At 47.0% G+C, this 18139-nt stretch overlaps 1 protein-coding gene across 1 annotated transcript; it reads left to right on the top strand.

The window, feature by feature from the left end:
* The first annotated feature begins 1566 nt into the window (after window positions 1-1566).
* On the top strand, window positions 1567-16304 carry HAS2 (hyaluronan synthase 2). Its single transcript, XM_015412111.1, has 3 exons — window positions 1567-2193; window positions 11353-11454; window positions 15189-16304. Exons 1-3 carry the CDS (start codon window positions 1567-1569, stop codon window positions 16116-16118), a joined length of 1659 nt encoding a protein of 552 aa, XP_015267597.1. The 3' UTR covers window positions 16119-16304.
* Window positions 16305-18139: the final 1835 nt, after the last annotated feature.

The raw sequence follows: 18139 nt of genomic DNA, 5'->3' as shown, positions 1-18139 counted from the left end.
AGACTACCACGTGTATGAGTTGGATCTTCATTTGAATGAAAATTTGGCTGACCTTTTGAACTTTTCTGCCTTAACGCATGATAAATGTGTCCTGTTTCTAGCCATCAATAGTCAATGAATGCTGGCGTTTTATATATATTGGGCAGAGGTGTAACCAGTCACCACGTGAATTTTCACAGCCACTTCGGACACCATTCGATAGCTTCTCGTATTTCAACCTGAAGTTCTTTTTCCCCTTCGGAATTTGGTCTCTTGAAGTGCTTGTCACTGTGGGCCAGACCAGATGCTCTGGCATCAACAGGTCTGACCCATGGATGCCAACACCAGTTTAGAGAAGAATTTGGCCATTTAAAACTGACCGGTAGCGGTAGAACATCTGCTTGCTATGGAGAAGGTCCCAGGTTCAGTCCCTGGCATCTCCAATTAAAAGGACCCAGTAGTAGGTATTGTGAAAGACCTCCACCTGAGACCTTCAGTCTTGGGTTGTATTAAAAGGGCCATAGCATTGAAACTGCAGGAGGTCATATAGCCCCTCTGTATACTGCCTTGGTCAGGCCGCACCTGGAGTACCGTATGCAGTTCTGGAGGCCTCACTTCAAAAAGGATGTGGACAAAATCGAGAGGGTGCAGAAGAGAGTGACGAGGATGATCAGGGGTCCGGAGACTGAGCCCTACGAGGAAAGGCTAAGGGCCCTGGAATGTTTAGTCTGGAGAAGAGGCGATTGAGGGGGGGGGACATGATTGCTCTCTTTAAATATTTGAAGGGCTGTCACTTAGAGGAGGGCAAGGAGCTGTTCCAGTTGGCAGCGGAGGATAGGACCCAAAGCAACGGGTTTAAATGACATGCAGAAAGGTATCGGCTGGATATTAGGAAACACTTTTTCCCTGTCAGAGTGGTTCAGAGGTGGAATCGGCTGCCTAGGGAGGTGGTAGGTAAGCTCCCCTTCACTGACAGCTTTCAAGAAGAGGTTGGACGAGTATTTGTCAGAGATGCTTTAGGCTGGTCCTGCATTGGGCAGGGGGTTGGACTAGATCAGTGATGGCGAACGTTTTAGAGACCGAGTGCCCAAACTGCGACCCAAAACCCACTTATCGCAAAGTGCCAACACAGCAATTTAACCTGAATACTGAGGTTTTACTTTAGAAAAAACAACTCATACATTAACTTAAGATGATCCAAACAAAGTAAGGAAAGCAATCCCAAATGTTTTCATTTACTTAAAATTATTTGGCAGAGAATTCGACACTTTAATGATGGTCTGGGCCTGGCTGGGGTGATGGCACGCGTGCCCACAGAGAGGGCTCTGAGTGCCACCTCTGGCCCCCGTGCCATAGGTTCACCACCACTGGACTAGATGGTCCGTATGGACCCTCCCAACTCTATGATTCTATGTGATTCTATGACCCTGGAGAGCTGCTGCCAGTCTGAGTAGACAACACTGATCCTGATGGACCAATGGTCCAATTCTGTATAAGGCAGCTTCATGTGTTTGTGTGTCCACCAGATTATAATTACTACTGTTACCATGTGCTTGTGCCTGAGTGACCGTGATCTTTCTGTTGCAGATGCATTGCGAGAGATTTATATGTATCTTGAGAATACTCGGAACCACGCTGTTTGGGGTGTCGCTTCTGCTCGGGATCTCAGCCGCTTACATTGTGGGCTACCAGTTTATCCAGACGGACAACTATTACTTCTCGTTTGGGCTCTACGGTGCCATCCTGGCATCGCACCTCATCATCCAAAGCCTGTTTGCCTTCCTCGAACACCGGAAAATGAAGCGCTCCCTCGAGACGCCCATCAAGCTGAGCAAAACGGTGGCCCTTTGCATCGCCGCCTACCAGGAGGACCCCGACTACTTAAGGAAATGTTTACTTTCGGTGAAAAGGCTCACCTACCCGGGAATTAAGGTGATTATGGTGATCGACGGGAATTCAGAAGATGATGTTTACATGATGGACATTTTTAGCGAAATCATGGGCAGGGATAAGTCCGCGACGTACATCTGGAGGAACAACTTCCACCACAAAGGTCCCGAGGAGACCGACGAGTCCCACCGAGACAGCATGCAGCACGTCACTCAGCTGGTCCTGTCCAACAAAAGCGTCTGCATCATGCAAAAATGGGGCGGGAAGAGAGAAGTTATGTACACGGCGTTCAAAGCACTGGGGAGAAGCGTGGATTATGTGCAGGTAGGTATTAAAAGCCCTCCCGCCCTGCCAAGTCAAACAGGCCTCCAAAGAAAGCACGTCTTGTGCATTTTTGGGCTGGGTGTTGCGTGCCCCGTCCCGGCCCTTCGATGAACAGAGCACCCCTTTTACTCTCCACTTGAAGACAGCAATGCCATTGAAAAGCTTTCCCTTCTGAAACAGTTAACTCCGTCAAACAAACACAATGATATGTCACGCCGGTGTAGGGACATAACTTGCTGTTTCTGCAGGGTGATTATATATATATATAAATTGATTAGGACTATGTGTGTGTGTGTGTGTGTGTGTGTGTGTATATATATAAAATTGATTGGGGCTTTATTTCCCCCAAGCCATAATGCATTTGGGAATCAATGTGGAGTCCCAGTTCATTACAGATCAGTTCTGCCACATCGGTGATCGTTTCAGCGTTCCTTCCCCTGCAACCTCTGCTGCTTACGAATGGTTCTGCATGAGCTGAAAAAGGTGTCTGGATAGGCCAAAATCTGTGGCATTCAGGTTTGGCACTCCTGGGGATTTTGTAGGATTTTCCTAGGCTCTGGCTGTGTGGATCCCATTGTTAATACATACCAACTCCTTGGGACAGTCAGTTTTGGATCCCAATAGGCTGTGCTAAACATGTTCTAGTATAAAATGGAGCATTGGTACTCTGTTAGTACTGTTCTAAGCAGATAGGGTTGCCAGCTCCAGGTTGGGAAATTCCAGGAGGAGGAGGATGAGAGATTGAATTTATACCCCACCCTTCACTACCCGAAGGAGTCTCAGAGCGGCTTCCAATCTCCTTTCCCTTCCCCTCCCCACAACAGACACCCTGTGAGGTAGGTGGGGCTGAGAGAGCTCTCTCGAGAACTGCCCTTGAGAGAACAGCTCTGAAAGAACCTGTGACTGACCCAAAGTCACACCAGCAGTTACATGTGAAGGAGAGGGGAATGAAACCCGTTTCTCCCAGACTAGAGTCCGCGCTCTTAACCACTGCACCAAACTGGCTCATTTAGTGGTAGAATGTAGGGAGGGGGGGGAAGGGAAGGACCCCAGTGGGGTCTAATGCCATAAACACCACTTTCCAAAATAGCAATTTTCTCTGGGGAAACTGATCTCTGTAGTCTGGAGATCAGTTGTGATTCCAGGAGATCTCCAGGACCCACCTGGAAGTTAGCACCCCTGTAAGCAGAGTGACACCTTTCTAAATCCATTGACTCAACGCAGAATGGCTTAACTCTGCTTAGAATGGCACTCCCAATCTGCCAATGCAACCTAAGACTACCTGAATTTCATTGCATCCCCTAACTTGAAACAAGGGCTCCCATATGTGTCAACTTGAGCAAAACAGTGGCCCCTGCGGTTTTGTTTCCCTGTTCCCTGTTCATCAGCCCCTCTGTCCAAATGGCACTAGATATTTTTTTTGTCTCTTTTTTGGGTCATTATCTATGCAATCATATGCAAAGCTGTCAAATGAGTACTTGCCATCGTTGTTTACATTTGGCAGATAAACCTGCACACGTATCACTACGCTCTGTCACACATAATTCATCTATACAATGACCACTAGCATAGAAGCAGCAGGAAAGTATTCCATGTCCCCCTAGGGGTGCCAGATCCAGGTTAGGGATCTCCTGGAGATTTGCAGATGGAGCCTGGAGAGGATTCCCTGTCCCTTTAATAGCCTTAATGGGGCCATCATTTACCAGATGATGCTGCTGTTTGCCTCCCTGCCATGTAAATCATCAACTGCCCGTTTCTCTCGATGGTACAGGAGACCTTTGGCCAGGCATGTTGGTAACCCTATATAGAATGCAGGATTTTACTGGCTCCCAGTTTTCCCGTCAGAGTTGCAAGTCTGGAAAAGGTTTTACTCGGCGGAATGATCCCTTCTCAATAAAGGCACGTGAGCATCCAAGCAGATCTGTGCCCCAAATCTGTGCCAATGTGGGTCCCCACTGGGGAGAAAAGTGGTGCCAAAGTGCAGTAAATGAAAGAAACCTGCTTCTTGGCCCACGACAAGGCAGCATCTTTTGCCCCTCCGTATTTTTTGTCAGCTCGCAGCCCCTTCTGCCCCGGTCCTAAGTGAAGATTTGCCCCGTTCTCCATTCAGTCAGCTTTGCTGCCCAAACTCTCCACTGGTTTTCCTTCTTGTGTAGCAGCCTGGTCTTTCTATCTGGCATTTACATCTGTGGTCTCTTCTGCCAACATCATTACAGATCAGTTCTGCCACATCGGTGATCGTTTCAGCGCTCCTTCCCCAACATCACACAAAACTTTTGCTCGGTGAATTTCCTGCTTCTTGGGAAACAAAGTGCACGTGGGCACAGATTCAGCCGGAGAAGCCAAAATGCGCTTTCAGCATCACTTGTGAAAACAAACAGACTAGCCATGCCATGCCGCTAAGTCCATTGAAGTCAAAGGGGCTTAGAAAGTGCTAAGTCTACTCTACTTAACAATGGCACCGTAAAGGTCCTGCCATGGAAAAGACCCAACAAATCCATAGTCCATCTATAGCCATGGTAGCTAAAGGCAACCTCCGTGTTCAGAGGCAGAAATAATGGCACCGACACAGGGAGCTTGGGAACCCATGCCCCGCTTATAGGCTATCCAGATGCAACTGCTTAGCTAATGTAGGAAATGGGGTGCTAAACTAGATGGTTTGAACCAGCAAGGCGAGCCACAAGAACTTAGAGGCCAGATGGTTCTCCCAGGTATAGTCTAGATCACGGCCACCATATTGGTGCCATGGTGCCCGCCAACACCTTTCCTAGTGGCCGCCAAGCTTTTTTTTTTTTTAGAAAGTGGGCAGTGACAGCTTTTGCCCACCAGGGCTTCTGACTAGCCATGGGAAATTTAATTGGCCATGCAGATTTTTAAAGCATTGCTTTGGCGGCAGCTACCACCAAGGCACAAGGATCTTCGCTGTGGGACTGAAGATAATCTAGCTGTACGCAAGAAAATGTTTTTAAGCAATATTTCCTTCTTAAAAGGTACCCTGTTAAGCAGAACTTCGGCCTGAAATGCTGAAGTGTTACTACTAGAGTAAAGCATACCCTCACGTCGCAGATGTTTTGTGTTTGGCTCCACCTCCTTCTGCAGCCATTTTTTTCCATTGTGCCCATCACCTTGTGTCAGAACGCCAAAGAGCCAGTTTGGTGTAGTGGTTAGGTGCACAGACCTGGGAGAACCCGGTTTGATTCCCCACTCCTCCACTTGCAGCTGCTGGATGACCTTGGGCAAGCCATAGTTCTGTCAGAGCTGTTCTTGAAAGGGCAGTTTCTGTCAGAGCTCTTTCAGTCCCACTTACCTCACAGGGTGTGCGTTGTGGGGAGGGGAAGGGAACAGAGTTTGTAAGCCGCTGTGAGACTCTGAGTGAAGGACAGGGTATAAATCCAATCTCTTCTTGGAGAGCCAGTTTGGTGTAGTGGTTAAGTGCGCGGACTCTAATCTGGGAGAACCGGGTTTGATTCCCCACTCCTCCACTTGCACCTGCTGATGTGACCTTGGGCCCGTCACAAGCTCTGGCACAGCTGTCCTTGAAAAAGAGCAGGTTGTGTCAGAATTCTCTCAGGCCCACCCACCTCACTGGGTGTCTGTTGTGGGGAGGGGAAGGGAAAGGAGTTTATAAGCCGCTCTGAGACTGCAAGTGAAGGGCGGGGTATAAATCCAATCTCTTCTCTCTTCTTCTTCTTCTTCAAAGGAGCTTGGAGGGTCCAAAAGGCTGGGGATCTAGAGGTTATGCGTATGATTGGTGCTGAATCAGGAGAGGAGACAGCTGCAGTTTCTCTTAGTCCCTCCCAGCCCTTTTTTATACTCTCCCCCTTCTGTTTGATACTAACTAGCAAGCAGGACTGCAGCAATAAGTTCAACTCAGTAGGGGAAAGGATGCAGTCAATGGGACCAGGGGAAAGCAGCTGTCTTGTATCTCTGTTCAGCAACACTCTTAGAGGTTCAGATGACACTCCTGTGCTATAGACTTGGAATTAATTGCATCAGAAGACTTTGTCTGTTCACATCAAGCGGTCGGGTTAGAACGGATAAAAGGAAGTACTTCTTCACCCAAAGAGTGATTAACACATGGAATTCACTGCCACAGGAAGTGGTGGCGGCTACAAGCATGGACGGCTTCAAAAGGGAATTAGATAAGCATATGGAGCAGAGGTCCACCAGTGGCTATTAGCCACAAGGTATAGATAGGGGCTCTGGGGCAAGTGATGCTCTGTCATCTTGGTGCTTGGGGGGGGAGGTCAACATTGGGAGGGCTTCTAATGTCCTGGCCCCACTGGTGGACCTCCTGATGGCACTGGTATTTCTGGCCACTGTGTGACACAGAGTATTGGACTGGATGGGCCTTTGGCCTGATCCAACATTGGCGTCTCTTATGTTCTTATGTTCTTATCATACGAGCAACCTCCATGGTAGGGCTGTAATGTATGCCTTGACAGTTACAACCAGTAGGTAAGGTTGCCAACCTCCAGGTGGTAGCTGGAGATTGCCTGGGATTACAACTGCTCTCCAGGCGACAGACATCAGTTTATTTTATTTATTTCAAATTGTTAGGCCAGCCTTCCCTGCAAGCAAGGTCCAGGGTAGCTTAGATCAAAACCCACACAATAGTAATCCATTAAATGACATTGGTAAGGTAAAAGGTAACGTTTTCCCTTGCTCGAAAGCCAGTCAAATCCGACTCTGGGGGGCGATGCTCATCTCCATTTCCAAGGCGAAGAGCCAGCGCTGTCCGAAGACGTTTCCGTGGTCATGTGGCCGGCATGACTAGATGCCGAGGCGCACGGAATACTGTTACTTTCCCACTGAAGCGGAAACCTATTTATCTCCTTGCAATTTCTTTCTTGCAAACTGCTAGGTTGGCAGGAGTAAATGACATTAAAAGCTACTAAAAACAAGCATACATTACATTGTCTAAGATGACGAGAAATCTGTTCCCACCAGCCCCCTGCTGCTATCCTCAACCGAATGCCTGGTGAAACATCTCTGCCCTGCAGGCCCTATGGAAAGGCAATAGATCCCAGAGAGTTCCACCAGTTTCCCTCCCCGCCTCAGGCTTCACCCCCCAAAATCTCCATGTATTTCCCAACCCCGAGCTGGCAACGCTACCAGTAACCCTGTTCGCAAGTTATAGTGAATGCACAGACAATCCGTGTACAGTGTACACTTGGGGTTTTTTTTTTAATATATACAGACAATGAGTGATTCTCACATTACATTCAGTGCACACACAACTGAACGAATGGTATAAGCCACGTATTTATCCAGGTACTAGTACCTGGTTTTCTTTGTACCAGTACCCAGTTTTATTTGCACAAATCAATGAATGCATGTTGGCTTTTCCTTACAAAAACAGATGGGAAACATGTACATGCAGGATGTATGTGAGTCCACAGTTAACATGTGGACGGGGTAGTATTTCTCATCCAAAAAAAAAAAAAAATGGCCTCTCCTTGTTGTAAAAAACAAAACAAAACAACATCTTAAGAGAAATTCCCCGCTTCACCAGATGTAAGGCTGGGCTTCAAGGTCATTATTCATCTTGCGCTAGGAGGCCCTGTACGTACACTCTCCTCCTCAAAGAGCATCTCAAAGGATTGGCAGAGTCTGTGAAAACGGAGAGTTTTTAAAGCCCTATAAAAAGTTGTTAAGAAGCAGGGAGGGAGGGGAAGGGGGCTGGTTGGGGAGGGCGGGGGGAGGGTGGGGAGTGAAGCTCAGAAACACAAACAAGCAAGGTCCTCCAACCAGGCCGGGGCCGGCTTCGCCTTTACAGCTGCATTACCTCACTCGAGGCAAAAGCTTGGCTTTTAGAGCCTCTGTGACACCGTTCACTTAAAAATGAATTAGGCAAGGCCCACTCCTCCATTTCCAAAAACCTCAAGCTGCAGGCAGGGATTATTGGCCAGCTGCGCTGCGTCTGGCAGACATTTCTCCTCCCGCCACTCTGTTCTAGGAGACCTGAAGGTTGTTTTTTTTCCCCTTCTTCAAAAGATTACACAAAAGTATTGCTTCTCCGTTGTGTGAGGGAGTCACCGTCCTTGGGCAGTTGGCAGTCCGCCCCAGAGGAGGGAAGCTGCTGAGGGGGTAGAAAGGGGAAAGCCGAAAGAATTTCACACCATGTTGGTTTGACCTTGGCTTGGCATCGGTTTTGCCCTCTGGTTGGGGATCGGGAGAGCACATGCTTTGTCCCCAGAAAGACCCAGGTCCAGTCCCTGGCGATTCCATTGCATGAAGTAATGTTATCAACACATGTGCAGCCCCCCAGTGAGAGAAATGGTGGAGGGGCTGGTTTCATTTCATCCCCATGTGCCACGATTGGGGTCTTTCACACCCAGGAAAGGAGTTCTGTAGCACCTGATGTGTGAACTTTCTGAGTCACAGGTTGGGGAAATGCAGACAAATATGTAGGTATACTCACCTTCGTCTTTTTCCAGTCTGTTTCTCCCATTTGCTCAACAGTGGAGTGCGTGCGTGCTTCGCTGCACGAAATCCCAGGTTCAGTTCCTGTTATCTCCAGTTAAAGGGCTGGTGTCCCGACTCAGTATAAGACGCCTACCCATGCTCACCTTAGAGATAGAAGGGAACACCTAGAGCTTTGTCTCATACCTGTCTAGTCTTCTTCCCCAACCCAAACCTATCCTTCCCACTATACAGAGGCATCCAATATATGACATGATCTAGGAAGGCACTATTGAGGACAGATTGGATAAATATCAGAGAGAGGGGTCGCCAAGGTTAATGGTTGTTCTGGAGCTTAAACAGTGTCCTGCAATCCCTTCAGGGAAAGGGCCATGTCGAGAGTCCGATGCACGGGGGAGATAACGGCTGCAAACAAGGCCTTTTCGGCAGTCCCACTCCCCTTAACAGTGCATCTTCCCGTCCAGGTGAATTTCCCCATGTTTCCTGAGGGCTGAAGTAGACAAGATGCTCCAAGAACTCCTGCATGTTTTTAGTTGCAAAAAAGCAGCTGCACAACTCTTTGATTTAGATCAGAGGGCCCATGGCACAGGAGGAGGGGAAGTCGTTTCCCCTTGTCCTTTCCTGACCTCAGATGACCCCCTGCGAGCTGACTGTCTTCCTCGTATGTTTCTCCCAAGGAGGGGAGATAGCAGCTGGGGGGGGTGCATTTGAAGTTAGGAAAACAGCACAAATTGGGGGGGCGTTAAAACCCTTCTTCCCACACCAGAGCTGTACCCCCCCCCCACACACACACTGTTTAGCAATAAAAACAGACTGGAGAATCAGTCCCAGATCTTTCAATGGCTGCCTTGGTTTGGCATCGAGATACATCCTTTCCTCTTCTTGTGTGTGGATTCTCTGATCGACCATCGTACCGCTTTTGCCCAGCAGCGCAGCCTGGACGGAGGTTCTCTCCCACGTGGAATCTTGTCTTGTGATATCCAAACGTTCTCTTCATTCTTAAGATTCCCACCCCACCCCACCCCTGGCGAGAGGATGGTTCCGCCTCCTCTCGGTGGATTCTCCGGTGGGCTTTTAAATGCAGCTTCTCCGCTGAAGTCCTCCCATATTCCAGCATATGTATCTTTTCCCATATCTTGCTTGAAATTTGATAGGGGGCACCAGAAGCCCGACAGACTTGCTTTGGGAGGCTGCCGGTTGGCTACGCCCTGATCTTCAAGACGCATGGGGCTGATAGCCGTCCCGCTGGCAAACCGTATGAAATGCACATTCACAGGGATGTGGATGGCCAAAACTTGGCTTCTGAAATCCAAACATACGCGCCTCCCATGAATGGGGGGAACATTCTGTGAATAAAAGGGCTGCCATATGTCTTCCCAGACCTTCTGTCAATTTTATAAGCAGCTTTAGGCTCACTCGTCGTTCATTCCACCCTCGGGACAGTGGGGAACTTCAGAACGGGGGGGGGGCATCCAATGCATCTGTTTCCCCCCCCTAAATGGGAATGGGAGAAGTGCAGAACCACCCGCAAGAGATTGTCTCTGCATGCACAAACCCACACAGAGTTCCCAGTGCCCCATCCTCAAGAACACGTTCCTTGTTCAAATAAAGTCAACCCAATGTGCTAATAAAATAAATACAGCTGATTCTGGGAACAGACTTTCTTTATAGCCAGAGTACTTCAGGGGCTGCTGCTTCATTTAAGCCAGTGCCCAGTTGTCTGATACAAACAGTCTTTGAAAAGAAGTCACAATGCAAATTCGAAGGAAACAGGATGGGTTTTCCCCCCCCTACATCAAGCAGAGGTGGCTGTACGAAACGGAAATGCATATTAAAGTGGTGGGTTCAGATCCTAAGCGATGTGAAGATGTATGTTTTAACATCTGCCGCTCAACGCTCAGCTTTGGAAGTGAGTTGGGATCTGTTGTGCTGCCTTTCAAAAAAGAAGAAAAAGAAGAGATTGGATTGGATTTATACCCCGCTTTTCATTCAGAGTCTCAGAGTGGCTTATAAGCACCTTTCTTTTCCCCTCCCCACAACAGACACCCTGGGAGGTAGGTGGGGCTGAGAGAGCTCTTTGAGGACTGCTCTTGAGAGAACAGCTCTGAGAGAACTGTGGCTTGCCCAAGGTCATCCAGCAGCTGCATGTGGAGGATTTGGAAATCGCACCCAGTTCTCCCAGATTAGGGTCCACGCTCTACACCAAACTTGGTCTCAAGAATTGCTGAGCGTCAGAATCCCTGCCTAGTTTTGCCACCCCCTACCAATGATTCCCCATCAAAAAGTCAGTGTGGTGCGGTGTTTAGAGTGTCAGACTGGGATCTGGAAGGCCTGAGTGCAACTCCCCTCTTTGCCATGGAAGTTCATTGGGTGGCCTTAGTAGGCGAGTCCCACACTTTAGGTTAACCTACCTCACAGGGCTGTTGTGAGGATAAAAAGTGGAGTCAGGAGAACGATGTCCGCTGCTTTGTGTCTCCATCGAGGAGAAAGGAAGGCTATAAATGAAGTAAATAAATTTGTAAATAACTAAACAGAAGAATTCACGGATTTGCCTTGAATTTCAATAATTGTGATGCTCTTGCAATTTTTAACCAGAGGGTTTTTAAATATATATATATATATCAGCAACAGGTAATCGGTATCTTCAATCACTTGATTGCTTCTCCTCTTACTTCTTCACAGTCCTAGCTCTGCTATCTCTAATAATTCCCTGTATGCCTTTCTTATGGACAGGTGTGCGATTCTGACACAATGCTCGATCCAGCTTCTTCCGTGGAAATGGTGAAGGTTTTGGAAGAAGATCCAATGGTTGGAGGTGTTGGAGGAGATGTACAGGTGAATATAAGATTTAGACGTTAACACCCAAAACTGCTTCCGTGTTTAGGACCACTTCGGTTACAGTTCCCTAAGACCACATACATTGTAATGCATTGGTCATGCCAACTACTTTGTCCATGCATTGCAGCGCAAAAAAGGGGGGGCAGGATTTAGGTAGGGCTGCCATGTCTCCTGGATTATAGAAACAACAGAGAGATCACGGGAAGGATGCAAACAATAATGAAAACAACTGTGATGTTATATTATGAAAATATATTTAGACAACTATTCTGTAGTGAATCGTATATTTTTCATCACATTATAAAAATATACGCATACACACAACAGGAATTGCATATAACACCGTTTCACATAACAGCTTTTTCTAAGTGTGCTGTGTGAATACCATTAGTTTACACGTCAACAATTCTAATCCGTGAATTAACACACAACATTCTTCCCACTTCAATGAAACAGATTCTTTCAGTTGGCGGGGAGGGGAGGGGGATTGGCAGTGCCAACAATGTGCCGATGTCACTTCTGCCATGACCCAGAGCTGATGTCATTCTGTTGGGATGATGCTCTGGCTCGTCTATTGTCCCATGCCTTAAAAATGCTTGGCCAACCTGACTAATTTAGTAGGAGTAGAAAACTTTGAACAGGAAATACCTTCATTGGGCTCCAAATCATGGCTGGAAAGATCAGGTTTACATGAGGCTCCATAAACAAAACAAAACAAAAATATCACCCAGATATTTGAAACTATTCAGCCTCAAAATGTAATATGAGGGACTTAGTTGACTGAAGTAGGAAAAGATGCACACATTTGTTCGGCCTTTTGACATCTCCTGAAAATACTCCAACCTAGGTTATCTATCAAGCATCCCCCCCCCCAAGTATGCAAAAAAGTGAGACTCCCGAATAAAGAAGCATTTCATCAGTGAAGGTCTACGTACAATGTTTTGTGACTTAAAATACACACATTGCTTCTTTTTTTAAAAAAAAACCCACATTTTTTGAGAAGCCAGACCACATTTGAATTTTTTTAAATTTAAAATTAAATTTAAATTTAAATTTAAAAAAAATTACATACCCATTAGGAACTCTTTCAGGGAAAGCCAAAGGAGTAATACAATAGACTAGGAAAAAGGCCCGTTGTGGAAATAAATACAACGGCCTCTAGAAAGAGGCTCTGGGCGGGTGCCCCGGCCTTGGACACTCAGTGTCAATTTGCTGTGATGACTTCAGCAGGGTATAATGACACTGAGTCCACCATTTCCTCCAAAGGAACTGATCTCTGCTACCTAAAGAACAGTTGTAATTTTGAGTGATCTTCAGCCCTCACCTGGAGATTGGCAATGATGGTTCCCCAGAGGGAATGGTTGGTTTGGAGGGTGGAGTCTATGGCTTTGTACCTGTCTGAGGTCCCACGCCTCCTGAAACCTCACCCTCTCCAGGCTCCATCCCTCACATCTCCAGGAATTTCCCACCTGGAGTTGGCAACCCTGTCTCCTTCCCAGCCAATCATCAACCTACCTTTATTTCCCCCTCACTCTTCAGCTTTCCACCCGCCACCCCCCTGCAGCCTCTCCCGTGCTCTAAAGCCCTGACTGCTACATCACATTGGCTGTCATATGGGGGCCACCTCAGCAGCATATAAGGATACAGAGCCCACCATTTTCTCCAGGGGAACTGATCTCTGCCATCTGGAAAGCAGTTGTAATTCTGAGTGATCTCCAGCCCTCACCTGGAGATTGGGCACTTTTTACCTCAGAATAGCAAACTGTTTAGAATGTTAGAGGCAAAAGCCAATCAAGTTGCATATGCAAACAACCTCTGTGTTCCGAGGCAATGGCCAATGAGGCTTCATATGCAAATAACCTCTGTGTTCTGACTGGCTATGGGGGGGAGAGGAATGTTGGAGGCAGGACTCAGGACTCAGGCAAAGCAGCCAGTGGATAGGGAGACCCTCTGAATGACAGATCAGAGAACGAACTGATTTTGGAGCATGTGGAATGTTCTAGAGAAGTGCCACCACCATTCGGCTTTTATTTATAAGGGAGATGAAAAGGCTATGAAGCTATGGATGCATCTGCTCCCTTGGACTTACTCTCTAGTAAATGTTCTTAGGACTGCAGCCTTAAACAGGTTTAATACAATAGACATGCTGCTGTTATGCATTGTCTCTTTTTTCCTTTATACTGGGTTTTTACCGTACAATCTGAAACAGATTCCTGCGGGTAGCCATGTGGGTCTGAAGCAACAGAACAAAATTTGAGTCCCGTGGCACCTTTAAGAGCAACAAAGTTTAATTCTGGGTATAAGCTTTGGTGTGCATGCACACTTATTCGGCTACATTGGAACACACTTCCTCAAGCCTTATATATAGATGGAGGGGTTAGTTGCCAGGATGGGCTAGTTAGAGTCAAGTAACTGGGTGATAAGTATAGCTGAGATTGAATTAAAGCAGTTGGAAAGACCTGTGAATAGCAGCAAATCAGCATACAAATGCAAGAGCTAACAAACAGATGGACTCAAACTTAGTTCTCACATCTGTTTGCTAACTCATATATTTGGATGCTAAGTTGCTGCTATTCACAGGTCTTACTAACTGCTTTAATCCAATCTAAGCTATAGGCATCCCCCAGTTACTTATGCATCTTCGTGACTCTAACTAGCCTTTCCTAGCAACTAATCCGCACCCCACCCTCTCTCTCTCCCTATATGTAAGGCTTGAGGAAGTCTGTTACATATTTGAGGAAGTCTGCATGCACATGAAAGCTTATACCCAGAATTAAACTTTGTTGGTCTTAAAGGTGCGACTGGACTCAAACCTTGTTCCAATCTGAAACAGACTTGCACCCCTCTAAACCATGAGATTTACAAGGCTGTAACTTTCTTTAGGATGGAAGTATTCGTTTTATTTTATCACTTTTTAAACTTTTACTTGCAATCTGCCTTGAGTGCTCTTTGTAGTAGAAAGGGAGATAGAAATCCCTCTAAATGAAGATAGGTAGATAGGTAGGCAGGTACATGTGATGCTTGAATCAGACCATTGGTCTGTCAAGGTGAGTATTTTCTACTCTTGCTGGGAGCAGCTCCCCAGGGTCTCAGCCAGAGCCCTTTCACATCACCTATTACCTGAACCTTTTCATTGGAGATGCTGGGAATTGAACCGGGGACGTTCTGCTTATCAAGCAGATACTCTGGCACTGAGTCATGACCATCATGTAGTCAGTTAGGCAGATAGATAGGTAGAAAGGTAGATGTTACCAGTAAGGTTGCCAGGTCTTACCTGGCTGCTGGTGTGTGTGTGGGGTTCCAGTCTCCTCCCAGGAGTCTTCTTGTGCTCGCGCCACAATGATGTCACCCAGAGGTGGTGTTGTCACACAGGGCACATAGGGTAGGATGCGCCAGCATTTGGGGGGGGGACTCTATGGTCACCATAGAGTTTTGCCCAAATGCTAGAGTGTCCCCCTCATGATGTGTGCAGGGTGACATCACCTCCAGTGATGTCATCGTGTCAGATGGGTCAGAGCTCTTAGGGGATGAGGCTCCCCCGCTGGCCAGCTGGCCAGCGGTGGATTAGGGGCCCCGGAATAGGGGGGAAACCCACCCCCATCAGAGGGATGGCAATTCTAGTTACCAACATTATTTTGTGAGTTATCTTTTTTCATAAACCCAACCCTATGTCCTTTTTCTTAGGAACTCATTGTAATATAATTTCCTTTCCACTTTTCCCCCACTTGTAGATACTGAACAAGTATGACTCGTGGATCTCCTTTCTCAGCAGCGTGAGATACTGGATGGCGTTTAACATAGAAAGAGCTTGCCAGTCCTACTTTGGCTGCGTTCAGTGTATCAGTGGACCTTTGGGGATGTACAGGAACTCCTTACTCCACGAATTTGTAGAAGACTGGTACAATCAGGAGTTCATGGGATCTCAGTGTAGCTTTGGAGATGACCGGCATCTCACGAACCGAGTACTGAGCCTCGGCTATGCAACAAAATACACCGCTCGATCAAAGTGCCTTACGGAAACGCCGATAGAATATCTCAGGTGGTTGAACCAACAGACCCGTTGGAGTAAGTCCTACTTCCGAGAGTGGTTGTACAATGCAATGTGGTTCCACAAGCATCATTTGTGGATGACTTACGAGGCCGTCATCACGGGCTTCTTCCCATTTTTTCTCATTGCCACCGTCATCCAGCTTTTCTACCGAGGGAAGCTGTGGAACATCCTCCTCTTCTTGCTGACGGTTCAGCTTGTGGGTCTAATAAAGTCTTCCTTTGCCAGCTGCCTTAGAGGGAATGTGGTCATGGTGTTCATGTCCCTTTACTCAGTGTTGTACATGTCAAGTTTACTTCCGGCCAAGATGTTTGCAATAGCCACCATAAACAAGGCAGGGTGGGGCACGTCGGGCAGAAAAACCATTGTGGTCAACTTCATAGGACTGATCCCAGTGTCCATTTGGTTTACAATCCTCCTCGGCGGGGTTATTTTCACAATCTACAAGGAATCCAAAAAGCCATTTTCTGAATCGAAACAGACAGTGTTGATCATCGGCACGATACTCTACGCGTGCTACTGGGTGATGCTCTTGACTTTGTACTTAGTGCTCATCACCAAATGCGGCCGGCGAAAGAAAGAGCAACAGTACGACATGGTGCTCGATGTATGATTCGACCACTGTGTCTTCACTCCCGCCATGTGCGGGGAGTTCTCCGCGTGACCCGACGAACCTTCTAAGCGAACGTGGCACTGAATTTTAAGATCTCATTGAAAGGAAAAGGATCACTGCTGCTGGGACTTGAACACATTCAACAATTTCGTGACCATGCCAAAGCAAAAACAAACAAACAAACAAGAAAACAAATGAAAATGTGATTGTGCCTTTTTGGGGGGGGGGGGTTTAAAAAAAACATGGATTCAACCCATTCTTGTGGGTGGTCTCTGATGAATGCACTTTCTTCTGTTGTGCATACACCCAAAAGTGTTAATGTCCTATATACCTCATTGGCCATGCTCATGTGGATGGACGGGGAAGAAAGGGAGACTCGAGCAAAGGATCTGGCAAACCCTTGCAACCTAATTTATGAACTTCTCGGTCTGTGATTATTATTATTTTTTTCTCTAGGAAGGTTTGTATGTGTCTGTGTGTGCATGTGTGTTTGCGTGTGTGTGCGTGTTTACACATTAGGCTGCCAAATGTAATTCCAAAGTCAAATTTTCTATGAGGTTTGATGACTTAAGTTGTATTTTTATAAGTGTAATTATTTGTCTTTGTTTACTTTTTACACCATTTTTTTAAAAAAATCTCATATTTTATATTTTATATTTCTGCCAAAAAAGAAAGTACACGCCTCCCTCTCCCTTGCCACTCTTTACACTTTCTCCTCTTTTCTAAATAGGCATTGAAGAATTCCTGCTTTTCAAAACAAAAGTCCCGTCAACCCCACAATGTGAAAATGGATGCTGATCTGATATTCTTTTTTTTTTCACACAATGCAAAAGAATAAAACGTCCGTTTGTACTTTTAAACTGATGAATGGTTATTTCTGTGAAAGTATTTAAAATGTGCGCTTTTGGTTTTAGTTTCATTTGAAAACACCCAGTGCCATTGTTAGGTTTTCAGAGACAAGCCCTGTTATGTGCGTCGATGGCACAACCCCCCTGGAAGTTTGGGATTGTGCCCATGAAGGCCAAAGGGATAGATATGTGCAATCCTCTTCCCCCCCCCCCCTCGAAATTTGTTAAGAGGGAACATAAATTCTGGCAGACAATGTACATCTGAGGATTAAACATATGCCTTGATAGCCCTTATTTTAAGAACCTCAATCTCTTCAGTTTTTCTGAAGAGTCATCCAGTATTCACCTTTTTTTAAAAAAAAAAATGTTGACCTCCCCTTAGAGTTGCCAATCTCCAGGTAGGCGTGGAGTTCCCCTGGAATTATAATTGGACTCCCGACTACAGAGATCAGTTCCCCTGGAGGAAATGACAGCTTTGGAGGGCGGACTCTCTGATGTCACTTCTAGGGTTGCCAGGTCCCCCCCCCCGGGGGGGGGAACCACTGTTCCCTCTAAGCTGAGTTAGTGTGAGCTACCTCACAGTTTTTTAGCCTCCAGCTCCCACATTTTTGTTTTAGCTCAGGAAGGAGGGCTCCAGAGCAAACCAGAGCAATTTAATGCAGTAGCCAAATGGCTCACTCACAACTTTAATGCCAGTAGCTCACAAAGTAGAATTTTTGCTCACATGACTCCACAGCTTAGAGGGAGCATTGGGGGAAAACCCCGCTCGAGAGGCCCATTCCCCGCCAGCCCGGATCGGGCCGCTGGGGGGAACCCCACCCCCAAAGTGTGTGACGTACGCGGGGTGAAGATGCCACCCGGAGGTGACGTCATCCCACCAGGCACTTTGCTGGGGAGACACTCTATCATTCGAGGGGGAACTCTATGGTTTTCCCTCGAATGATTGTGGCCCCGTCCCCAATGTGCCCGACGCGATGGTGTCGCTTCCAGGATGCATCATCGCAGCGGGCACACAAAGCGCGCGCACCAGAAGACTCCACCCACTGTTTTGTAAGCTCAACTTGGCAACCCTAGTCACTTCCCTGCCGACCGAACTCTCTTTCCCAGAATCTACCCTCCCCACGCTCCACCCCAAAATTGCTAGGAATTTCCCAACCCAGACTTGGCAACCCT

Source organism: Gekko japonicus, unplaced genomic scaffold, assembly GCF_001447785.1.
Source record: "Gekko japonicus isolate JY-2015 unplaced genomic scaffold, Gekko_japonicus_V1.1 scaffold1655, whole genome shotgun sequence".
NCBI classification, from domain to species: domain Eukaryota; kingdom Metazoa; phylum Chordata; class Lepidosauria; order Squamata; family Gekkonidae; genus Gekko; species Gekko japonicus.
Note: the sequence above shows the minus strand (reverse complement) of the source record. Positions and strands in the feature narration are given on the sequence as shown.

Coding starts and splice junctions, on each gene's coding strand:
- HAS2 (XM_015412111.1), top strand. CDS start 1,567: ATGCATTGCGAGAGATTTATATGTATCTTGAGAATACTCGGAACCACG. Junction 2,194..11,352: donor GAAGCGTGGATTATGTGCAG/GTAGGTATTAAA, acceptor TCTTATGGACAG/GTGTGCGATTCTGACACAAT. Junction 11,455..15,188: donor GTGTTGGAGGAGATGTACAG/GTGAATATAAGA, acceptor CCCCACTTGTAG/ATACTGAACAAGTATGACTC.